Source organism: Palaemon carinicauda, chromosome 2, assembly GCF_036898095.1.
Source record: "Palaemon carinicauda isolate YSFRI2023 chromosome 2, ASM3689809v2, whole genome shotgun sequence".
Taxonomy (NCBI): domain Eukaryota; kingdom Metazoa; phylum Arthropoda; class Malacostraca; order Decapoda; family Palaemonidae; genus Palaemon; species Palaemon carinicauda.
The window spans coordinates 66,548,356-66,574,773 of NC_090726.1; the positions used below are offsets into that span (position 1 = coordinate 66,548,356).

Sequence of the window (26,418 nt, forward strand, 5' to 3'; positions counted from 1 at the left end):
TTCAAAGATGAACTAACGTTTAGTTTTTTAGACTACGCAGTTGTTGACGTTCAGGACGTTCAACATGCGCTCTATCGTTACGATAGAGAGAGAGTGTATCACGGTTTCACTTTGCAGTAAGAGTAAACCGATTCTGACGTTTCGTTCATTCTTTCTTAGCTTAAATGGTTTAGATTCTAAATTAAAGGAACTTTTTATTTGGAAAACCTTTCAGTTTTTTCCTTTAGCCAAATAACATGTTTTGACGATATATAATTGGGCTCTTCTCTCAGGTGCGAAATCAAGAGAGAAAGAGAGAGAGAGATAGAGACGGAGGGAGAGAGAGGAGAAAAAAAAAAAAAAAAAAAAAAACGTTTCGTTCAAGCGGGTAACGTTCTCGTTTTACTCTCCTCCCTAGTCGCTGTACGGGGAAGAAGGTAAAACGTTTCTAGGGTTTTATTCTTGTCCCCAGGCTATGTGCGGTGAGAGATTGTAAACGTAGTTTATTTGAACTAGTGTTTAGTCTCTTTCCCAGCCACTGAATTCTTTATCTTTATATATGTTTTCTGTTGCATTATACGACTGTTTTCGCAATTACTACCTTTTAATGAAGGGTAGGATTGCGTGTTTCAGGTAGAAATCAGTAAAAGTTTCGATTTCAGTGAAATAAGTGCAAAACAGAAAATCGAAGTGATAAAGTGATATGCGCAAAGTGTTACAGTGTTGCGTCCGAGGGTTCGTCTGTTCGTGCCTGTCGTTCACCTAGTCCGGGACCTCTTGCAAGCTCCCAAGCCCAGGGGAGAAGTAATGTCGAACGACTTATGGGTTCGTCAGGCCTTGATCAACGAACAGACGTTTTTCCCTCCGTGGTTTCGGGCGTATCTACCCAAGATCGCCCCACCCACACAAAGACGAGAGAGCCCATTTACTTCTCGTCTGCGGAAGAGGTTTCTCGTAAGAAACCTTGGACCAAGGTCTCGCAGCTTATTAAGCGCAAGTCGGTCCCTTCCGCGCAAGTCCAACGGCCCAGGTGTAGCCACTGGGTCAGTTCGGACTCGCTGCAGTCTTCCGATGACTGCACACCTCCTAAGAGAGGTAAAGCGGTACCGCAACAGGCAGTAACACCGTCTGTTGCCGCACCTTCTGCTGTAGACCCTAAGTGGTCTTTGCTACAGTCTATGCAGACACAGTTAGCATCTTTTATGCAGGAGTATCGTGCGGAGAAGGTTGACGCTGCACCCGTTAGCCTACAACCAACCACGGTTGTGCGTACAGTAGACGCTGACGCTACCTGCTCCCGCACTCCGCCTGTGAGAGTTCCACCACCCATGCGCAGTGTACCCTGCCAGCCGCACGTTGACGTTCACAGACGCACGCTACCCTCCGTTGACGTTCGCGAGTTACCACAACAACAGGAGGGTGGAGTTAAGTTGCTTTGTTTTGACGCTGTGCTTCAACCTCCGCAACCCACTGTGGTTACCGCTACTCTCCCGCAGCAGACTAGTCAGTCAGGAGTAGAGGCTTCCCCACACAGCTATGGTTGTTGCCAGCTCACAGACTGTCAAGCAGTTACATGACGTTGCCTTCTGGTCTGCTACTAATGCACCAGTGCTGTATGTCCTCTCGCACCTGTTGTGGTTGACAGTTCAGTTTTTGACAGTTCACAGACTGTCAAGCAGTTACATAACGTTGCCTTCTGGTCTGCTGCTAATGCACCAGTGAGACCCTCACTGAGATAACCTAGCTTTTCTCGGACAAGGTTCCTGTAGATGAGAAAGTGCTGTTCTCCCTCCTACTGATATTCCTTTGAGGACTCTGTCATTTGGAGAGGAGCCTTAAGCTGCTTAGCCTCCTATGGACTTTAATTAAATCATGATGATTTTTTAAGGATCTTCGTCCGGATCTTGTAACTGCTGCTCCTCGTTCGCCTAACGTCAGAACTTACACTAGGCCTAGCTACTTCGAAGCCGTTGTTGTTAAGCTAGTGCTCTCTCGCTCTCCTAGAGAGCGTTACGTTGGCTAGGCGACTGGTTTTTGCACCAGGAGGAGTTTTAGGGATACAGCCTTTGATTTCCCTTCTTTTAAACTGGCTTATAGAGCGAGAGTCTGATAGGACACGAGAGAAGTTCTCTGCTTGGGAGTTCATGCCTCTGCCCAGGTAGACTTCTCAATTCTGGTAGACTCGCCCTGGCGCCTAGCCAGGAGACGCTCCAAGTTGTTTACAGGTCAACTTCTCAAATTTTGTCGAGCCTTTGAAGTTTTGCTGTACTTTTATGTCACACATAACAAGGCTTCCAGGGATGGTAAATGGTTCCGCCTCAGTCGCTAACCCCGTCTGTTGCCACACCTGCTCCCGTAGACCCTAAATGGGCTTTGCTGCAAGACATGCAGTCCAAGCTTGTGTCCTGATAGAGGACTTAATACGGAGAAGAACCTTCTGGCCAACAACCTTCCAACCGGTTAGTTGTGCGCCCTGTTGACGCTGAGGTATCCTACTCGCGTCTGCCAGTTGAGGTGGTTCCTCCACCGATGCGACCCAGTGTGGGTTGCCAGTCGCACGTTGAAGTTAAGCGACGCTCGGAGGTGGTTGTTGACGTTCAGTGTTTCACTAGGAAGACGTTCAACAACCAGCAGAGGTGACTTGTTGTGACGCAGTGCGTCAACCTCAGCAACCCGGTAGGGTGTTGACTGCACAACCCAGACAGTCTAGACAGTTTCGGGTTGACGCTGTACTTCCTCGCGCACCCATGGTTGTTGACAGTTCACAGACTGTGCAGCAGTACCATGATATTGCGTCCGGCTCCGTCACGCATCCACCAGTGCGACCGGATTCAGCGAGTCAGACGTTGCCCACTCCGTTGCCGTTTCCTCATCAGTTTCGGATGAGGAACCCTCTGATGAGGACGTTGCTGAACAAGACTATCAACCCCCAGCCCTGCTATCCATCCAGAAGATGCTGAAGAAGGAACGCTGCCCAGTCAGGCTGTGGATGAGTCTGGTAAGGACACTGTCATCCGTGGATCAATTTGTGTCACTAGGAAGACTACACCTCCGTCCTCTTCTATACCATCTAGCTTTTCACTGGAAAAGGACAAGACGCTAGAAGCGGTCTCGATCCCGGTTTCCGGTAAGATAAAGTCTGGTCTGACTTGGTGAAAGGACTATATCAACCTTAGAGAGGGTCTTCCCCTGACTGTTCAGACTCCCAACCACGTTCTCTTCTCGGACGCATCGGACGTAGGCTGGGGTGCGACATTAGACGGTAGGGAATGCTCGGGATTATGGAACTCGAGTCAAAGGACAATGCATTTCAACTGCAAGAAGCTACTGGCAGTACGTCTGACCTGGAAAAGCTTCAGGTCTCTCCTTCAAGGCAAAGTGGTGGAGGTGAACTCGGACAACACCACGGCTTTGGCGTGCTTCTCCAAGCAAGGAGGGACCTACTCTCTGACATGGTACGAGATCGCAAGGGACCTCCTCACCTGGTCAAAAGGTCTAGACATTTCACTAGTAACGAGGTTCATCCAAGGCAACTTGAATGTCATGGCAGATTGTCTCAGTCGGAAGGAACAAATAATTCCAACAGAATGGACCCTCCACAAGGATGTATGCAAGAGACTTTGGGCCACCTGGGGCCAGCCAACCATAGATCTCTTCGCAACCTCGATGACCAAGAGGCTCCCAATAGTTTGCTCACCAATCCCGGACCCAGCAGCAGTTCATATAGATGCCTTTCTACTAGATTGGTCACATCTAGATCTATATGCATTCCCTCCGTTCAAGATTGTCAACAAGGTACTGCAGAAGTTCGCCTCTCACGAAGGGACAAGGTTGACGCTAGTTGCTTCCCTCTGGCCCGCGAGAGAATGGCTCACCGAGGTACTTCGATGGCTAGTAGACGTTCCCAGAACACTTCCCCTAAGGGTGGACCTTCTACGTCAGCCACGCGTAAAGAAGGTACACCAAGGCTTCCACGCTCTTCGTCTGACTGCCTTCATACTATCGAAAGACTCTCGAGAGCTAGAGGCTTTTCGAAGGAGGCAACCAGAGCGATTGCTAGAGCAAGGAGAACATCCACCCTTAGAGTCTACCAATCGAAGTGGGAAATCTTCCGAAACTGGTGCAAGTCAGTATCCGTATCCTCGACCAGTACCTCTGTAACTCAAATAGCTGACTTTCTCTTATATCTGAGGAAAGAACGATCTCTTTCAGCTCCCACTATCAAGGGTTACAGAAGCATGTTGGCATCTGTCTTCCGTCACAGAGGCTTAGATCTTTCCAATAATAAAGATCTACTGGACCTCCTTAAGTCTTTTGAGACCACGAAGGAGCGTCGTTTGGTTACACCTGGTTGGAATTTAGACGTGGTACTAAGATTCCTTATGTCAGACAGGTTCGAACCGCTACAATCAGCCTCCCTGAAAGATCTCACCTTTAAGACACTTTTCCTGATATGCTTAGCCACAGCTAAAAGAGTCAGTGAGATTCATGCCTTCAGCAAGAACATCGGATTCTCATCCGAAACGGCTACATGTTCTACAACTTGGTTTTCTAGCCAAACACGAGCTGCCTTCTCGGCCTTGACCAATATCGTTCGATATTCCAAACTTATCGTATGGTTGGAAATGAACTAGAAAGAGTCTTATGTCCTGTAAGAGCTCTTAAGTTCTATTTAAAAACCTTTACGAGGCCCGTCTGAAGCTTTATGGTGTTCAGTTAAGAATCCATCTTTGCCTATGTCAAAGAATGCTTTATCCTATTTTATCAGACTGTTAATACGAGAAGCTCATTCCCATCTGAATGAGGAAGACCAAGCTTTGCTGAAGGTAAGGACACATGAAGTTAGAGCTGTCGCAACTTCCGTGGCCTTTAAACAAAATAGATCTCTGCAAAGTATATTCGACGCAACCTATTGGAAAAGCAAATCAGTGTTCGCGTCTTTTTATCTTAAGAATGTCCAGTCTCTTTACGAGAACTGCTACACTCTGGGACCATTCGTAGCAACGAGTGCAGTAGTGGGTGAGGGCTCAACCACTACAATTCCCTAATTCCATAACCTTTTTTAATCTTTCTCTTGAAATGTTTTATTATTGTTTTTGGGTTGTCCGGAAGGCTAAGAAGCCTTTCGCATCCTACTTGATTTGGCGGGTGGTCAAAGTCATTTCTTGAGAAGCGCCTAGATTAGAGGTTTTGATGAGGTCCTTTAGTATGGGTTGCAACCCTTCATACTTCAGCTCCTAGGAGTCGCTCAGCATCCTATGAGGATCGCGAGGCTCAGTAAGGAAGACGTACTTAAAAAGGCAGAGTAATTGTTCAAGTCGACTTCCTTACCAGGTACTTATTTATTTTATGTTTGTTATTTTGAATAACTGCTAAAATGAAATACAAAATACTTAGCTCATAATAATGTCAACATGTAATGCTGGTCTCTACCCACCCCCCTGGGTGTGAATCAGCTATATGATCACCGGCTAAGTTTAATATTGAAAAATGTTATTTTCATTAGTAAAATAAATTTTTGAATATACTTACCCGGTGATCATAGATTAAAGGACCATCCCTTCCTCCCCAATAGAGACCCAGTGGGCCGAGGAGAAAATTGGTTCTGTGTTGACATGGAGTACTTGAGTACCTGCTCGACAGATGGCGCAGTTGATGTACACCCCCACCTGTATAGCGATCGCTGGCGTATTTTGTCCTTAGGTTTTTCTGTCGGGCAGCAGAGCTGACAGCTATATGATCACCGGGTAAGTATATTCAAAAATTTATTTTACTAATGAAAATAACATTTTATTCAAATTTCTTTACTTATCATGCCACAAGACTAGAAAACAATAGTTTGATTTTGGAGTGTCCATCTCCTAGAAGAGCGGCTTGCCATAGCTAAAGAATCTCTTCTACCCTTACCAAGAGGAAAATAGCTAATGAACAACTATAGTACAGTACTGTAGTTAACACTTTTGTGAAAAAGAATGGTTTTGTAATCTCAATGTTGTCAGGTGTATGAAGGCGGAGGTGAATGTGTAAAGAAAAGGGCAAACTATTTGGTGTATGTTTAGCAAGGCCTCCCTGCAATAAAAAAGTGATGTCATATCACCAGTTTGTATGTGAGTTTGCAACCCCCTCCCTGCTACCCCTGCTTACTAGTGGAGGGTCAATATATCTCGGTAAAGTTTTATGGCTAGTTTCAGGTATTGCTGAAATATGTATCCTTAGTGAATTGCTCAAGGTTTATACAGTTAGGAAAAATACTATTTACTTTGAAATTTCTTTTTTTTTCCATCAATGGTCTTGCATCTTGTAGCAGTACTGGTACCACTATTTTTGTTGTAAGAAAGAATTCTGAAGTATTACCAGTAAAGTATGATTATACATTTTGAGTGTAAAAATAATGCTAATGTAAATTATGTACAGTATACTGTACTATGTTGTATAAATTCATTATTACTACTCGAGCACTTCTAAATTTCAAAATTTTTTTTTTAAAGACATTAGCTTATGTAAACTGTTTCTTTATTGACATTACAGTGCCTATGATGAAGTTATTCCTGCAGAAGGTAAAGCTTTAATTAGAACAGATCTCCAAATTGATTTGCCCGAAGGATGTTATGGCAGGATTGCTCCTCGTTCTGGTCTTTCATGGAAACATCACATTGATGTTGGAGGTAAGTTTCACACAAAGTACTTCCTTTTGGTAAAATTATTTATAAATTATTTGTAGCTGTACAGCACACCATATTTGGAAATGTATTTTTGTTCCCACACTTACAAAACTTACATTATATATGTGGATATTGTTTCGATGAAGCTTGAAGGTAGCCATTAGACTTTATATGAAAGGTGGCAACCCCAACTTATCACTGTAGTAGGTAGGTAGGGTTTGGCTGGGGGTTACCCAGCCACCTATATTTACTCACTGATCAGTGAACCACATCACTTTTTTCTTTTGGCTGGTAGAGATCTTACATCTCTGCTCTCTCCTCCTCAAGGCTTAGCCATTTTATCAAACTTGCTTTTATGTTTATATTTCTCTTCAGGTGTGACTGTGCTTCTTCCTTGATGTTCCCATGCGGACTTGTCCTGGATGTGAGCGTCGCCCTTCATGTTGTTGGTTGAGACTGACCTGCACTCAGTGTGCCCAACCTGTAGGGGGTGTTGCTGTGAGCAGGGCTCACCCTGTGACAAGTGTAGAGATTGGCATGCCTCTCAGTGGGAGAGACTTGGACGTCGCAGGAAGAAGAAAGCTAAGTGTGATCTTTTCCCCCCAGGGTCTTCCATAAGGGCGAAAAGAATGTGAGCTTCTTGGCGCCCTCCTAGATATCTTCTCGAAGCTCCTGCTCGCTTGCCTTCCTCCATGGGTCGCTCGAGTAAGAGCACAGACCATCTAACTCCTTGGCAATCTCGGGATAGGGGGTGGTTGTTGCTTCCCCTAGTGAGGCAACTTCATCTCAAGCCACCAGGGAGTCATTTCCACTTGCAGATGTGTTGCAGGCGTGGCCGTCTCTGTGGTTTCTGCTCCTCCTTCGAAGGAAGTGCTATTGCAACTCCTTCAGCATGGTGCTAGGAAGGACTTTGCCAGTGGCTTCTACATCTTTCGCCTTGGACGTTTACGAGGTCCATCTTTCGCCCTCTCCAAGCCCTTTCAAGTTCGGACGAGATGATAGTTCCCGTCCGCCCCTCCAATGGCCTCCTGCTGACGACGAGTCCTCTCGCCATCCGGGACATCGTCCTCACCTAACCTGCAGCCTTTTTTTTCTTTCCACAGGAATGGTTCCAGCTCGCGTGCTAACCCTTGTCTGCTGTGGACGTAAATGATTTTCAAGTGGCCAGCGTTCCATTTGCTCACCGATCGCAGGGACGAGACTCTCCATCTTCTCGTCCTTCTGGACGGTCTTCATTAGGACGTTGTTCCCAACAATCTGAAGATCATCTAAGAGATCGCAGGTCATCACAATCTCGGCGCTCTTTCTCTCTAAGGCGTTCTCACTCTAGAGCTTCATGTTCACGAGACCGAAGGTTATCAGGGTCTCGGCGCTCTTCATCTAGTGGGCGTTCTAACTCTAGAGCTTCACGCTCATGAGACTGCAGGTTATCACGTTCTCGGCGCTCTTCATCTAGGAGGAGTTTTATATCTTGAGCTAAAAGCTCACGATCATGAGCTAGACGCTCACGATCACAAGCTAAACACTAGATAGAGGTCTGGACGTTCGTGTTCGCGATCTCAACACTGACGATCACGAGGGTGACACTCACGATCACAAGGGCGACGATCACGAGGGCAACGCTCATGAGGGCGATGCTCACGATTACAAGGGCAACGCTCACAATTGCGAGCAAGACGCTCACGATTACGAGCAAGACGCTCACTATTACAAGCAAGACGCTCACGATTATGAACAGGACATTCAAGATCTCGGACCGGACGGTATCGATCACGATCTAGGCTTTCCTCTTCACAAGGGAGACGTAGGCGCTCGTGCTCAACATCCACGCGGTGCTCTACAGCTCGAAATTCTCCGCAACGACTTATGACTGGACAAGTACCTCCCACTGACTTCTCTGAGAAGCATCCTGTTAAGCTACCCTCTGCACCCTTTGCGACCTGGGGTGCTTTTGTAAAGCGATTACCCATGCAACGCTTACCAACGTGTTCCAGCGCAGTGTTACCCAACGCTTGAAGTTGCCTCGGTTCTGAGGCTCCTTCCTTCACCTCTACTAAGCATTAGTGACCCTCCAGAGCCACAGGAGCTCGTATGGACTTCTCCCTCCCGATCATCTCCAGTTGCCCGGGAAACGGGCACTTCTCTTCACGCCTTTTAACACGTGAATCACGACTGTTGACGTGCGAACCTCGTGATTCTACTCGTGAATCGGCCGATCACAGGCGTAATTCACGCACTGGGGTCCTGAATTCATGAGGGATCATAGATCCAACACCTCTGCCAACGACCTTCATAGAAGTTACTTCTACCGGTAGGCCGATTCCCTTCCCTGAGGGTTCAAGGAACCTCCAGATAAGTTCGCGAATGTTCCCATCTGTCCCAATTTGCCTCTTAGACCAACTAAAGAGGGCCTCCTTATGCCCCAGAGACTGCCTCCCAAAGCATCTGAGGCACCCAAACGCCATCCGACCAAGAGGCGTTCATCTCCTCCCGGACTCCCGAAGGAAACTCCATACTTGTGGAAGGGAGGTGAGCTTTCTTCGTGGTATGTCACGTGTCGAACCTGCAAAAGTCCTTGTTGGGTAGTTTCCTCGAGCCCCACCTTAGCCTCGGCAGGTTCAGTCCAAGTTTACCCCTCTGATACCTTTGGAGAGTTTGGCGTTGGGGAAGTGTCTGTCTGGTGCCCCTTATGACCCCTGGAGGAAGTGCAGGGCAGTGCAGCTTCCAAAGCACAACGGACTTCTCCAACCAGATCCAGTGCCAAGGAGAGGGTGCCCTCTGTTTAACGGGCATGCTCTGGAGCGACTCCCTCTAACCCCTATTTGTGCAGGGGACAGGCTGACAACTAAGCAGAGGAGGATGATGAAACATGGACCTCATCCAACCCCGCATGAGTAGGGATCTTGACTTGCCCAGGGAGATTTCCGTCCATCCCTTTCAGCCTCAACAGATTGAGATTGTTCCTTTGGACCAATGTCCAGTGTTCAAACCACTGACAGAGGAGCAATCCTGTATCCCTGAGACTAGCGTGTCTAAGGAACTGCAGGCTCTTCCAAACCTTTCCATCCTGGAAGAGTATTTTCCTCCTCCTCAGGAGTTGAAGGACTCAAAAACGGTTCCTAAGAACGCTAGGGCAAGGGAGGCTCAGAGACCGGAGGTGGATAGAAGATCCCCTGACGTGGGTCCCTCTTGTGTTCCCGTTGTTGACCTTGACCTAACCGAGGCTCCTATGGATGAGAGCTTAGCGGTAGATGATTTTGTGGAAATGGGCGAGGAATATCTTCCAAGGGCACCAAGCCCGAACATCCACTCTGTGCAAGAGCGCAAATAGTCGGAGCACACCTTCTGGCAGGTCCTGGCTAGTATGAGGATTATCAACAAGCTGTCTGACACTGATACTACCTCCCAGGAAGGTAAGGAAATGGTTCTGGACCAACTCTTTGGAATGCAGAGACCCCTAAGACCAGTGCAGTCTTGCCCTAGTCTAACCTTAAGAGCAGGGTCCTTACCAAGATCTCTCCCACTTCCATTTGTACTTCAAAGGAAGTATTATAAGAACGAGAACATACCTCTTTCTTCTCTGACTCTCGACCCCTTAGAAGAATCCCTTACTAGGGGTCTCCTGACTCGGACTCTTTTCATGAAGAGCTTCGTTTTCGGCTTACGAACTCATCATAGAAAGAGGCTCGTATTACACCGCGCAGGCTGATTTGTGGCTGAACCTATGGTTTGGGTCGTTAGGCCATATTGTGCGCTCCAAAGATTTGTCTAAGAGTCCACAAGAAAGTCTCTGGAGTCTTTCCTTTTGTCCGGTATCTGTACGCTGGAGTTCCTGTTGTACCATGCAGTCAACTTGTGGGCGAATACTATCCTCTAACGTTAGGATACAGTAATCTGAAGATTCTGCAGGCACGTGGTGAAAGTGGAGGTGACGCGCTTGAGAAATTCTACCCTGGAGGGATCGTCACTCTTCGATCTAGAAGAGATAGAAAAGGGCAGCTGATAGGTGGAGAAAATCCTCCAAGTATTCCCTTCTCCAGAGGGCCATGACTTCCTGGCCCTATGGGAGGGCTCCTCAGCCTTCCAGGAATCAGTCCATCACCTCTAATCTCTCGATCTCGAGGTCTTCTGGACCATCTAAGGTGACAAAGTGTCACTTTCAGGCTAAGGAGAAGAATAGGAATATGTCCTTCAGAGGAAAGAAAGGAGGTAGAGGGAGCGGGTGATGTGGTCGCTCCCGCTAAAGAGGGCAATCCTCATACCAGATTACCAGTGGGAGGATGCATGCAACACCTATGGTAGAGGTGGCAGCATCATAGGGCAGGCCCTGGACGATCAAAGTGATCGGCGTATTACGCCATGCAGGCTGCTTTTTGGCTCGACCTATGACTTCCTGGCCCTATGGAAGGGCTCCTCGGCCTTCCAGGAATCAGCCCAGCACCTCTAATATATCGACCTAGAGGTCTTCTGGACCATCTAAGGTGACTAAGTGTCACTTTCAGGCCAAGGAGAAGAAAGGGAATAAGTCCTTCATACCAGATTACTAGTGGGAGGATGCCTGTAACACCTCTGGCAGAGGTGGCAGTATCACAGGGCGGGTCCCTGGACGATCAAGGTGATCGGCGTAAGGTATCGTATCCTGTTAATCTCTCCCTCCTCTGACTCGGGATCCAATTCCATTAAGCTTCTAGATGAAGGGATCCGTAAAGGAGTTGCCTCTTTGGGCTGAAGTCTAGACCATGCTGCAGAAGGGCACTCTCCAAGAGGTCCTAGACGGGTCTCCAGGCTTCTGCAGTCGACTCTTGTGAAAAGGCATCTGGAGACTAATCATAGATCTCTTGACCCTGAACAAGTTTGTTCAACAGACTCTGTTCAGGATGGAGACGGCAAACATTGTCATCCAGGCTGTAAGACCAAAAGGACTTCATATGCACATTGGATCTCCAGGATGCATAGTTCCAGAACCCAATCCGTCCGTCTTCAAGGAAGTATCTCAGATTCATACATGATAACAAAAGGTACCAGTTCAAAGTTCTCTGCTTCGGTCTCGCAACAGCACCTCAGGTCTTTACCAGAGTGTTCGCCCTGCTGTCATCTTGGGCTCACAGAACGCCATTCATCTCCTAAGATACCTTGACAATTGGCTGATTCTAGCAAACTCGGAGATGACCCTTCTTCATCACCGAGACATGCTTCTATAGTTTTTTCAGGATCTGGGGATCTCGAAAGTCATCTGTGCTTCCTGTCTCAGAAAGTGATTTATCTCGGTATGACTATAGACACCAGCCGACCAAAGGTTTTTCCATCAGATGACAGAGTACACAGGCTGAGAGAAGTGGCAAGACCCTTCCTCAGATGGGAAGATCAACCAGCCTGATAGTGGTTGCGTCTCCTAGGCCATCTAACCTCCCTACTCCGTCTAGTTCCCAATGGCCGCCTTCGGTTCGGATCCCTGCAATGGCAGCTGAAGTCCTCATGGAACCAACACTTTGACTTCGTGGACACTAGTTCCTATTGCACAGGACCAAGTGACGGACGTGCTATGGTGGGTGGCAGAGGAAAACCTTTGCAATGGCCAAGATCTTCTCGTCCCTCCTCCGAACTTGTTGCTCTACACAGACGCATCAAAAGAAAGATGGGCCCCCCACTTGCTGCATTAAATGGCCTCTGACCTATGGTCAGAGTCCGAAAGGTATCGGCACATAAATCTCTTGGAGATAAGAGCAGCCTTTGTAGCTCTCCATCAGTCCACGAGTTGCTGGCGGGCCACTCTGTGGTGTTGATAAGTGACAACACCACAGTGGTGGCTTACAGTGGTACCTTTTCGCAGCCCCTATGTCATCTTGCTGTAGAGGTTCTACGATGGTCAGATCATTCATTGTCCCTATCAGCTTGCTTATTCCGGGCAAGAGGAATACACCAGCTGACAATCTTGAACAGAGCGACTCGGATAGTGGGCTCTGAATGGTCTTTGAATCCTCTGATAGCCAACAAAGTCCTCACTTTGTGGGGTTCCCCGAGAATGGACCTGTTTGCAACGTCCCTGAAATTCAGGCTCCCGCTGTACTGCTCCCCAGTCTCGGACCCTTAGACTCTATGGCAGGATGCATTCCAACAATGGTGGGATAACATTGACATGTACGCCTTTCCTCCATTCTGTCAGATGACAAGAGTGTTCAACAAGACCAGAGCACCCAGCAAATTGATGATGACCCTCATAGCTCCGCTATGGCATCATGCAGAATGGTTCCCAGACCTTCTGCAACTCGTAGTAAATCTCTCAAGAGAACTTCCTCCCCGATCAGATATAATCAAATAACCCCACGCAAACATCTTGAACAAGGTCGTCTTGTGTCTACGGCTTCACGCCCGGAGCTATCCAGCATCTCTCCCTGAGAGGCTTCATGCAATAGGTTGCAAAAAGAATGTTTGGTTATTTGGGGAAGTCCTCAGCCTCTGTATACCAAGAAAAGTGGACAGTCTTCTGTGGTTGGCGTTGTGGAAGGGGTATCTCTCTCCTTGATGCCACTATTCCAGTAATAGTTGAGTTTCTTGTATACCTTCTGGAGGAAAAACTCCTTTCGGTTTCGGCGGTGAAAGGCTATCTCTCAGCCTTAAGCCTAGCCTTTAGGTTGAAAGGAGTAAACCTCTCCTCTTTGTTGGAGCTTTCCTTACTCCTACAGAGTTATGAATGAGATCATTTGGCCCCAGTCAGTGAGAAGACCTCCTCTTTGGAACGTGGTTCGCGTCTTGAGATCCTTGAAGGGACCTTCCTACGAACCATTACGCCATGCAACAGACAGTAATCCCACTTTGAAGACGACATTCCTACTTGCTTTAGTAACAGCAAAGAGAGTTAGCGAACTTTATGGTCTCTCATATGACATCACCCATTCAAGGGGATGGGGAGAGGCGACACTCGGCTACGTCCCAGAGTTTATTGCAAAGACTCAAAATCGGGGGGTACTGGACCCTAGATTTGGACCCTTTCAGATTAAGAATCTACGTTCTGTACCCAATGACCCAGATCAATTGTTACTATATCCAGTGAGGATTTTGAGATATCTTAAATGGACGGCAGCAACCCTGCCCTGACTAGCAGCGTTGTTCGTTAGTTCGGGTAGAATCAAGTGTCACTAAGAACACCATTTCGACATGTATCCGCAAGGTCATTAACTGTCCTCTGAAATCTGACCCTTCTCCAGCTCATAGACCCAGAGCTCACAATGTCAGGGGCATCAGTACGTCTCTGGCATTTAAACACAATTATTCCATGTTGTAAGTGTTGGAAGCGGGCATGTGGAAGCATCAGACGACCTTCACCCCCGACCATCTAAAAGACGTGACTCACAGGAGAGACAGTACGTTCTCTATCAGTCCTGTGGTGGCTGCACAACTAGTGATTTAATATATCTCTGGCTTCTTGTTGGACAAATAGCAGATGGTTGAGGGCATCGTTTACCCGGGTAAAGTCTGGGATGAATGAAAGTGTGGTTGACTTTCCCTTTTTTCATATTCCCCTCTCTTGCGGTACAGCGCCATTGGTTCTTCTGCAAGCTGGCTTCAACCTCTGCTGGTAATAAACATTTCCCTTGTGCAACGTAGTATAATTAATTTATATACTTGTTCACATCCCCAATGCTTCTTGGGAGGTAGGCATTAGGAAACATCAATATTTATGTGTAAGATGCCTATTTATACTCTGAACATCTTACCTGGATGTTCATAGGCTATCTCTCACAACTGTTGTGTTGCTCAGGCCGCTATCAGTCTCACTTTGTATTGATAAGTGGGTTGGAAAGGTTTCCCTAGATCAGTCTAATGCTGTACTAGTCAAACCCAGGACAATGACTAAGCCAGTAGTCGTACTTACCACCCACCTAAGTCTGAGTCATCCACATAAATAACGTAAAGTTTGTTAGTGTGGGAACAAATGATAAATTCGGAGATAATTTCTATTTTTCCTAACAAATACAAACCTGGAGTTATATAAATTGTCCCGCCATTACCTGTCCCCCCTATAAGTCCTGCTTGCAATCAAAAAGTGACGTGGTTCACTGATCAGTGAGTAGATATAGGTGGCTGGGTACCCCCCAGCCACCCCCTACCTAATCACTACAATGGTTAGGCAGGGTTGCCACCCCCGCATTTAAAGTCTAATGACTACATTCCAGCTTCGCCGAAAGAATATCCACATGAATAACTCCCCGTTTGTGTCAGTTAGGGAAATATATATACAAATTATCTCCGAATTTGTCATATTTCAATGAATCTTACCTTGTAGTCATCATGCTAATATAATTAAAGCTACTGGTTTTTAACCTCTAGATAAGAGATATAGAAAATCTCTCACCCGCTCCCTTATTTCCCCCTCCCTTGTGATGCCTAGTCGTCCCTATATACTGTATGGTGTTACTGGTATTGTTCATACCAAGAACTTCATACAATTGTCGTCATCTATGCAGGCAGGACCTTTCCAACTTTGCTTAATTTAGTATTTTGAAAATACTTCTAATTTGGGGGTAGAATTTTTAGTACTAATAGCAGAGTGGTATTGTTCATACCAAGAACTTCATACAATTGTCGTCATCTATGCAGGCAGGACCTTTCCAACTTTGCTTAATTTAGTATTTTGAAAATACTTCTAATTTGGGGGTAGAATTTTTAGTACTAATAGCAGAGTGGTATTGTTCATACCAAGAACTTCATACAATTGTCGTCATCTATGCAGGCAGGACCTTTCCAACTTTGCTTAATTTAGTATTTTGAAAATACTTCTAATTTGGGGGTAGAATTTTTAGTACTAATAGCAGAGTACAGTATGTCTTTCTCTAGTTTTAAGATGTTTGTGCCAAATTGTTTAGAAAAATATATGACAGCTTAGCTCAAATTGGTACTATAAAAGTTCTTGATAGAATCAAAACAATAAAAAGGAGGATGCTAGTAAGAAAGTAAATTGGGAGAAATAATGTAATAATAATGTAGCGGATATGGTAATGAAACAAATATATTTTGAAGTGATTCATATTTATTATGAAACTCCCTTTGATATTCATATTGCTTCCAGTTGAAGCAGTGTTGATGTCTACCCCCCCCAAAAAAAAAATCTTGTTCGCTTCCACTACATACCTTCTGCCCCCCCTCTGGGAAATACCACACTGGGACAACGTGGCACCATCATGAGTGCTAAGGAGAAGGATCCCCACCTGCAGGCAGGAATCTCCATGTGTCAAGTGTCGGGAGTGGTCACCCTCCCAGCGAATTGTGTATGAAAGGAAGAGGAAGAAGAGGTTCAAAAGGGATTCTTTCCCCTTCAGGATCATCCTTGAAGTAGAAGAAATTCTGTCCTCTTCTTACTCCCGGTACACTTCCTTCTGACCCTTCTCTATCGGTTTCCCTAAAGAAGCCGAATTGAGAAGAGAGGTGTCTCTTTAACTTTAGGACAATTCTCATTTCCATTTCCTCTAGAGGAACAGGAGGTCTTCTTCCTCGGGAGGAGTCCTCATCTTATTTATAGTGGACGATGCCCTGCAAGTTGTTCCGATCTCCTTGTTCCAAGGAGTTGTTGGTGACAGCTTTTGCTTTTAAGGAAGCACAGGGGAGTGTTTCTGCTCTGGTGCTGGACACCCTCTGCTGGTCTCTATTGGGTGCAGAGAAGAGAGTCTTCCTAAGGCTTGTTCATTCGAAGTCATTCACCGTCTTACCAGTCTTTGTATCACTTCTTGAGACTAGTGGAAGAGACATGCTAGTGTTAGCATGTCTTCTCCACAATCTCCCTCTGGGACACTCATGCTGCCCATATTTGAAAAGCCTTGTAAGGATCCTTGTGTTGGTCAGCAACATGTCTTTACAAGTGTGCAGTGATAACTGCACATACACACTTGAGCACGCTGTTTTGAGTGTGCTAGCCCTCCTGAGTATGCACGTGGATTAAGTACCCTGGATCCAATAGACAACCGCTCCTCTCCAGAGCCTGTGGTAATAGTGCACGCTGCTCCATCATGTGCCTTGCTGACATGTGCTCGGCCTGATAAAGGTCTGGAACAGGTTAGTTACTGTACGCACCACCTAGACACATCTTGTCACTTGATGCATCATCCAACGCATGCTACCCAGATGTGTGTCACCTATTTGCACTTCACCTAGACTCGCTTTGCCCAGACGCTCCTTGCCATGCTGCATGTCACCTAGATGTGCCCTACAGGATCCAAAAGCACCCTCTAAAGCATTTGCTTCCAGGATGGAGTGTAACTGTAATGGAGAACCCTCTCTCAGAAGAGAACTTTCACTTCTTAGAGCTAGAGCGCATGCCCTCAAGTCCGTGCTCATGGTTTAGACTTACAGGTCTACCCGGTAGACCTGCCTGACCGATAGACGAGACTGTCGGCGTCAAGTTACAAGACTTGGTGACCCTAGTCCTCGAACCCATCACGGTTCTAGATCACCCAAAGTACATGTAGTTTCTTGTCATCAACTACCTTGTGTCTTTCATTGACTTTGTTTCAACCTCATGCCCCTTCTCCCTTTGGAGTTAAAGAGTTCCCAGTAAGGAACATCTTCAGTCTCCTTCAGAACGGAGCAGATTCCATTCAGATCCCGGGTCCCATGATGCCTCAGAGGATAGGAGGTTACCATCGAACCTCCTTTCACCGTTTTCTGAGGGCTCTCACCTCAGAGAAAGTAAGGCTCTTCGATTTATAGTGAAGAACAAGGCTCCCTTTGTGCCAGAAAAGGAAGCTCTGTAATATCAGAAAACCACGATTATTTTTTACTTCTTTCAGTACACATATTGTACGTTATGATGATGGCCAACACTATAGATCAGCTAATGAAATTGAATGTCATGTTTTAAGGCCAGCTTAATATCAAACATAGATTTAAATAAAGGATAAATTAATTCTTTGTTTTGTATATTATTGAAACTTTAAGGAAACAGATTTTCTTGGTTATAGAGACAAATGTATTCCTATGTCCAAGTGATAACTAATAATAATAGCTATAAATGAACTATGAAAACTGTAATGATATAAGTTAAGAAATTACATAAATGATACTCTGTTATTCGTATCAGCACATATTCTAGAGAGTAGCTGCCAGAAATCAGCTGATCACAACTAAAAGTAAAACAAAAACATGAAGCCAGTAATACTTGATTGTTAAAATGCTCCCTAAATTGAAAACAAAAGTACAAATATGTTTTAATAAAGCACAATTAACTATTTAAGAAAAAAAAAAAACATGATTTTCTAAAATACAATAATGTTTTCACTAAAAATAGTGGTCAGCTGATGAAATTCAATGCCATGTTTAAGCCAAGTGGGAAAATGGATTGATGTATGGTATGATTTTTTATGTTGTATTTAATAGACATTTTTTAAGGAAACAGATTTTGGTTTTGTCTGCTATATGTGTGTGTTTCTTTCACTGACATGAAGCAAGGAATTGCTCACCACTATTAATAATACAGTGTATTGATATTGATTTTATTCTTGAAGTCTTTGACATTAAATATAGTAATGCATAGTTATTACAGTAAATTATTTCATGTAAATACAGTCAATTTAGTTAAAATATGAAAAATTGTTGGTGACTTTGGATCGACATTAGACAAACTTACTATGTTAAACGAGGATTGTGTTAGTTGTGATCATTGACCCTTAGGCACCAATATTATTGTTTTTCGTTCATCGCGGTGGTGTGTTACCTAACCCGTGTGAAGATCGTGGGGTGACTGTACATTAGTTCTGATATTGACCGCTAGTGTTTATCAGCGTTGTATTCAGTTTATGATTCAGTGAATACTCTCGGTGGTCTTTCTTAGATTTCATTTAATTCCTCATCATCATCTCCTTCTACGCCTATTAATGCAAACAGCCTTAATTATGTCATCCAAGGGTGAGAAATTAAAAAGTTTAATTTAATTTGCATTAATTTATTATGCCATCCAAGGGTGAAAAATGAAAAAGTTCATTTAATTTACATTCCCTAAGTATTTCACCCATGTGTGAAAAACAGAAACGTGTTAATCTAAGCTACTTGTTTTGAAGTTACCCAGGTAAAGATACAGATGTTTGACGTATATAGTCCTGTATACAATTTAATGTAATATGCTTTGGGAACATTGATATAATGGATAACCCATTTCCCTTAATAGTCTGTTAGCAAGGTTCAGCTGCACTTCTCTAATTGGAGCACCTCTTGCACAGAGCGTGGATTTCCTCGTTCTTCTTTTGCCAAGAGGAGCGCATCTGAGTTGTGGCAGGGAAAAACTACCGCTTGGCCTTGAGTGCAGTAAGACTACCGCTCGGCCTTGAGTACAGTTTTCTGAAAGGAGGGGGTAATGATCTCTGATCTTTGTGGACTTCAGGGCGCAGAAAGGCGTATGACAAGTGTTGTGAAGCTTCTTATGTTTGCCCCATATGTGCCTTTGAATTGTGTGTCAGACAGAGATTGACACTTCAGATGATCTTTTGGCTAACCTAAGCTTTGGCAAAGCAAGTAGGCAAGCTTTCAGCATCTCCTATGACACTAAGTCATTCCAAAGGATGGAAGGTCTCCTTTAGTTTGTTCCCGAATTCATGGCCAAGACTCCATTGCTCGTGGTATTAGGCGCAAGCTCTCCATCTCTTCTCAGGAGCCTTCCAGAGAGCATCAGAATGACTGGCTTCTTTATCTTATAGTGTCTTTATAGTGTTATGTTAAGAGGACTCAGCGCTTCAATCGTGAACTCCAAGAAATTTTCTCAACACCGACAGGATAAAAAAGAAAGATGTCCAAGAACAGTTTCTGTCTAGCTGTGTGATGATGTTAGTTGTACCAGTACTTCAACCAGCAAGGGAGTTGGAAGTCAAATTTGGGCAAGGGCTCTTCCTTAGAACTCTGGAAGAACTTTTAGTGGCTTAGGTATTAAGGCAAGAGTTTGATGAAAACAGACATCCTTTACCACCCACTCACTACCTGCATGAGTATACCCAACAGTCTATTGATACCTTTACCATTGTTCTTGTGGTGGCTGCTCATTAAGTTATGTAGCCAGCCTAGCTCTCATGAGACAAGTTTCATCTCATCTTAGATAAAGGTTGGCAAAGTTAAAGGATAGGTAAAATTCTGTCCTTTATTCTCCCACTTGTGGGTGCAGCAGTCATGGCTGCTTTGAGCTAGATTAGATATTAGACGCAGTGACCTTCATTCCCAAGTAGGATCTTTTAAGAAGCATCTCCCCCACCCTCCCAAATGAGGGGAGGATGGATACAATGTATTCTCACCTATTTCTTACAGTAGCTATGAATATATTTGGACAATATATCCCCCACGAGGATATAGGTTCTCCTGTGACAATATACCATTTATTCAAAGCAAATGAGGCTCATGTTCACACAGAAATCATTTCTTAGAACAACTCTTAAAGGAATTACTAACAATTCAAGATGATATCACATATTAACTAAAATTATACCACAGTTTGAAGAGGCCAAAATAATGAAAACACCGCATGCGAGGTTGACAAGAGAACTGAAAAGAAAGGGTTTCAGCGTACTCGACACAAAGTTATTGCCATTAACCGCTAGATTGTCTCAATACTATACTAGCAGCCAAAGTCTATTAAAAGGGAAGAAAATGGGAAACTTTTAGTTTGATGAGCACCAGGGAGTATGAAAATATATTTTATTGTTTAAATTCTGTTTTCCTAACTATACAAACCCGAGTCCTTCAAGTTACACTTTCTGCCAAAACCACACCGCAAATTCCAGTCCTAAGAGCCAAAAGTGTTAGGCGGGCAGGGTTTCCCTGCCATTGGCAGTTGGTTAAAGCTGTGTCATTAAATTTTAATGGCTGTTCCAACTTTGCTGAATTCATACTCCTATTGAAGGACTCTGGTTTGTATTGTTAGGAAAAATACAAATTATTCTTGAAATTTGTAATTTTGGTGTTACAGGTGGTATTTCTTATTAGAAGGGTGATTGGTTTGTCTGCTAGTAGAAGCCACAAAGAGTGCAAGCCACTTCCTCTAGGGCTAATAAGGGCTATTAGGCTTTTTTTTTTTTTCTTTGCATTGGGGGGGGGGCCACTTTTTGACCACTTGTCATATGGTAATCCCTCGGATATCGCGGCTATTACGTTCAAGCACCTCTATGATAACAGAAAGACCTCTAAGTACAATGAATACAGAAACCTAAAGTATTTTTCTATTTTTATAATTTTTCATTTATTTTTATCTTTATATGTTTAAGCTTATATAAGTCAAAAAATTACAGTTTAAGAAAATAAAATAAGAAAAATGTAAAATATCTGCCCTTAAAACCCATTTTATGAAGAGAAGTTTGCGATAGATTTACATGTATATTTATAAATCAGCTAGGTACTGAGGGGGTGATAGGTGAACTGCGATATAGCGAGGGATTGCGTACATGAAATGTGGGGTGGGATAAACATGTAACTATCCAGGTTCGACCATTCCTGAAGCATAGAATCCACTGTCTTCCCCGGAATCCTGAACTGGGGGTAGTAATTCTCCCACTTTCTTGTTCAGGGATATAGTAATGGTTTATTGTTGGTTTGGATGCAAGGAACATTACATGGGGATGATCTGTCATGTCCAATTCGACTAGTCTGCTAGAATGTTTTGTTGTGGCCTATCGCTGACGCCTCTGCCTGGTGATTACTAGACTGGGTTTTGAGTTCTGCTCAAACTTGGTTCCTTTAGTGTCTGCAACCTCACTATCCATATGAGTTATGGATGGGAGGTTTGGGGGAATCTATAGGTTTACTTGCCAAGTCATCAGCAGCCATTGCCTGGCCCTCTCTGGTCCTAGGTTGGGTGGAGAGGGGGATTGGGCACTGATCATATACATATATGATCAATCTCAAGGGCAGTGTCCTCCTTAACCCTGGATAGGTACGGTGGGTCGTTTGCGACAGGTTTTTCTCACGTGACTCACCCCTGTGACTGAATTTGTGGGTGATCGACCTGCAGGAGGTGTCTCCCCTACACGCTCTAGTAGTGTCCAGATGTGCATTGCTGTAGCTGTACTCCTTCCCCGATTTCTGAGACGCGTCGGGGTCGTTCGCGTCCGAGTTTACCCTTCTGAGGTAGTTTGCATAATTATCAAAGTTATTACGTATTATGAAATTGTCGTAGAATGGTGCAACTTGTATAGGTTATCAGTTGTGGAAAGTCTTGGTGGATTGTTTGGCTACCATGTGCATGTTTTTTTTTTTAGTTAAAATGTCGTTCATCACCACGAGGACCATTTTACCGCGAGTGCCCCTTTTTCATTTTTTTTCATATTTTTGCCAAGTCATTTTTCCGTAAGATATTGCCAAATAGTGTCGTAAAACTTTTGCTTGTTTAGTGTTGGAAAGTGTGTCTAGATGATCTGGCTACCCATGCATGACTTTGTTTTTGTCAGATACGACGTAGTTATTGGTATATTGGGTATTTAACTGCGGTTACCAATTTCTGTTTTTTTTTCAATATTTGTAAAAATTACTACGTAGTAAGGAATTGCCGTATATTATTCATTTTTTTTTCATGTTTATGTGTTAGAAAGTGTGCCTTGATGGTTGGGCTAACACGTGCATGTCTTTTTTTTTATCTGAGATGTCGTATATTAGAATGTCGGGCATTTTACAGCGAGTGTCCCTTTTTAATTTTTTTTAATTTTTTTGCCAAGTCATTTTTCCGTAAGATATTGCGAAATAGTGTCGTAAAACTTTTGCTTTTTTAATGTTGGAAAGTGTGTCTAGATGATCTGGCTACCCATGCGTGATTTTGTTTTTGTCCGATACGACGTAGTTATTGGTATATTGGGTATTTAACTGCGGTTGCCAATTTCTGTTTTTTTTTCAATATTTGTAAAAATTTACTACGTAGTAAGGAATTGCCGTATATTATTGATTTTTTTTTCATGTTTATGTGTTAGAAAGTGTGCCTTGATGGTTGGGCTAACACGTGCATGTCTTTTTTTTTTATCTGAGATGCCGTATATTAGAATGTTGGGCATTTTTCCGCGAGTGCCCCTTTTTATTTGTTTTGCATTTTTTTGCTTAGTCATGTTACCGTAAGGAATTGGCAAGTAGTGTCGCAAAACTTATATTTTTATAGTGTTGGAAAGTGTTTCTAGATGATCTGGCTACCCATGCCTATTTTTTTTTTAGCCAGATATGGCGTATATATAAGTATGTGTTCGATTTTCCTGTGATTGCCATTTTTTCGTTTTTTCCCATTTCTTTCAAAATTACTACGTACTAAGGAACTATCACAGAGTAATATTTCATTTATATGTTTATTTGTCGGAAAATATGCCTTGATGGTTTGCCTAGCACGTGGCTGAAATTTTTTTTTTCTGAAATGCCGTATATTAGAATGGCCATTTTTCCACGAGTGCCCCTTTTTATTTGTTTTGCATTTTTTTGCTTAGTCATGTTACCGTAAGGAATTGGCAAGTAGTGTCGCAAAACTTATATTTTTATAGTGTTGGAAAGTGTTTCTAGATGATCTGGCTACCCATGCCTATCTTTTTTTTAGCCAGATATGGCGTATATATAGGTATGTGTTCGATTTTCCGGTGATTGCCATTTTTTCGTTTTTTCCCAATTCTTTCAAAATTACTACGTACTAAGGAACTATCACAGAGTAATGATTCCTCTAGATGTTTATTTGTCGGAAAATTTTGTTTACTTTTTTTTTGATTGAATATCATCAAATTTTTTTAGCTAAAATATTGTTTTACATTTTTTTTTTTCGATTTTATTTCCCTTCAAAAAAATTTTTTTGGGTCAGAATTTTAATTTTATAGTCGTAAAATAATCGACAATTATCCAGCAACCCACCATACAATTTTTATGCATATCCAATAATAATTAGATTAGTAAATAACACCTTGAAATTGACATACCCTTCCTACATTTCAAGTGGCAGATTAGGGAGTCTGAGTCAGTGTGGTTGGCGGCCATTTTGTGGACATATCCGAAGCGTAAGCTGCCCTATCTATATATATTCTTGTTCCCTATAGAATTTGTGATATTTTGGTATATTTTTACCTGCATAAATATCATATTATATATTAAATATATGTATTTTTTTACGAAATTTCCAAGTACTCAAAAAATTACCTTTAGATATGGCCCCTGATATAAATGTAATTTGCAAAATAATGAAGATTTTTTTACATATTTCTATTTTAGGATAACATATGTTTATTCTCTAAAAAAATTAGCCACTTCCTATTTCATTTGGGTACCCAAAAAAATTCATGAAATTTGGACAATTTTTTTTGGCCAAAAAAAGTTACCCTTTTTTTCTCATTTCAGATCTTCACCTCCATGGGTCTGACTTCATCCAAAATACATCAAGATGTGTCCTAAACATTCAAGAATCAATTCCTAAAAGGATTTGTGTATATATGTATAAACTTTTTTTTTATGAATTTTTATGTCAGGTCTTTTTTTTTTTCTACTTAATTTTTTAAAATATTTATAATAAATAGTTTTTCTGCAGATGAGTAGTATTTATCTTTACAGTTGTTTTAAGCATTCATTGAATTTTTTTTTTGGCAAAAGAAAAAAGGAGGTTACTGCAAAAACTGATTTTTCAAGAATTTTTTTTGGCGTCGGGGTCGTTCGCGTCCGAGTATACCCTTAAAGGGGTGTCCGAGGACCGTACCTATCCAGGGTTAATAGGGCAGTGTTACTGTCCCTTGCCTATGCCTTTAAACCTTTAAACTGGTTGGGAGAACAGGAGAATTTATTTTCAAATATTAAAGGGTTGCCACCTATCGAGGGACAGCAGTAGCATGCAGTAAGATTCATTGAAATAACAACTTGTTGATGGGAAAAAAGTTTGATTACACTGTTTCTTCCTTCCAACATATTAACCCAAATTTGCATGAGAGGCTTCCTCCCTTCCACATTCTGGCTATTCACCATTTATCACTTGGAAAGAGAAATAAATGTAAATGTACCACATGAGCTTGCATAAATGAAGCTTCTAGACCTTGTCTATGGAAATAAATCAATATATGATCTGTGGGATTGTATGAAAAACTAGGTTTTTAAAATGTGTTTTTGTAAAAATACAGTACAATGATATCCTAGCGTGAAATAATTTTTGCATACCTTAGTATCTTTCATATATTTCATGTCTGTATTTCTTTTATTTTTCTTTTTAGCGGGGGTTATTGATAGAGATTACAGAGGAAATGTTGGTGTAGTCCTCTTTAATCACTCAAAGACAGACTATGAAGTAAAGAAGGGTGATCGTGTAGCACAACTTGTTTGTGAGAAGATTTTATATCCAGAAATTGAGGAAGTTGAGGTAGGCATAGTTGTTTGTCATTGAATGTGTAAATAGTTGTCTCCTTGATATATGTTCATATGATCTTGCTTTTATAATACTGTACTTATTTGTTGATTCTCAGAACTATATGTCTTTATTTTATGATTGAGTGGTAACAGACCTTCTCTTCAACAGGAAATTGGTGACACTGAGAGAGGAGAGGATGGTTTTGGTTCTACAGGTATACACTAGGGCATTAAATACAGTACTCTTATATAGTTTAATATAATTTTAATTTTTATATTAAATCTTTTTGTAATATAACTTTAAAAATATAAGTTTTTTCAGCATACTAAGTATTTTTTTGTGTTAAGTCCAAATCACATACATTGTGAAATGATTTTAGTAGAACACAGTTGTCTTTTTCTTTTTGTAAAGAGCTCTGAAATGGGGGGGGGGAACCAAAAAGGACATAGGAGTTACAGAACTTGACTTGAGCCCATGCATATATGATGGGGCCTTAGGAAGAAGAATCATCACATCCTACCAAGAAGATAATCTTTACAATAAAAAACCTAGGAAAAAGGGGTAGTAATACAGTACCATAAAAAAAAAAAATAGATTGAAGAACCATGGCACTTTGTTAGATTAAAAAAAAACACAAAAAACAGAAATCTAGGAAAGGGGATATTCATGTTATCAAGGCTTTTATTTACAGTGGTTATGAACAACAATCATGAAATATCAAAAGAATGAAAACTAGCAGTTACTGCAAATTATTAATGAACTAAAAATAAAATTATTTTAACCCCAGAAAAAGATAACTAAGAAAATACGGATGAAGAAAAAATATGAAATAAATTTAAATATTCGTGTTAACAACGAAGTAAGTTTTATTACTTGTCTGATGAAACCCCATTACAGTTAAGGAAAATGAATAGCACAACTCAGAAAACAGGGATAAGCTTATAATCTTGGCAGAGCAAATAAAACTTGTCGTCACACGATAAGCTGCACAGAAGTATGAGCTGCCATTGTTGAGTGAAAATAAGTTTTCGGTATATGCAGTGGGAGAATGGTTACAGCTGAAGAACTGTACACAATAAAGATATTCATGATTAACAGGTATTAAAAATGATAATGAATTTTTAACTGAAATAAATGATTTTCATACTTTTCTTCAAATAAGAAAGGCTATTAACTGGAAGTGCCAATTTGACCTATTAATAAAGAAAAAATCTAACTTGCTACTTACCCTACCGGACATGTATCAATATGAAAATGAAAATAGGAAGTGCCTATGTAAAACTAACAAAATTTAAACAAAGTATGCAAATAAACGGATTTGAAGCGAAGCGAAAAATCTGTTTTTCAATATTTAACTTAGCCGGTGATTATATAGCTGCAACTCTGTTGCTCGACAGACAACTCTACGGAAAAACTCGCCAGCGATCGCTACACAGGTTGCGGGTGTGCCCAACAGCGCCATCTGTCGACCAG

The 26,418-nt window shown here is 42.6% G+C and overlaps 1 protein-coding gene across 1 annotated transcript in view; it reads left to right on the top strand.

The window, feature by feature from the left end:
• Positions 1-25,270, top strand: part of LOC137618207 (deoxyuridine 5'-triphosphate nucleotidohydrolase-like) — a 30,396-nt gene extending 5,126 nt beyond the window's left edge. The window contains exons 2-4 of the mRNA XM_068348321.1: positions 6,508-6,644; positions 24,812-24,957; positions 25,114-25,270. Of these exons, the coding sequence (XP_068204422.1) occupies positions 6,508-6,644; positions 24,812-24,957; positions 25,114-25,170 (340 nt within the window). The 3' untranslated portion in view covers positions 25,171-25,270. The remainder of the gene's footprint in view (positions 1-6,507; positions 6,645-24,811; positions 24,958-25,113) is intronic.
• Positions 25,271-26,418: the final 1,148 nt, after the last annotated feature.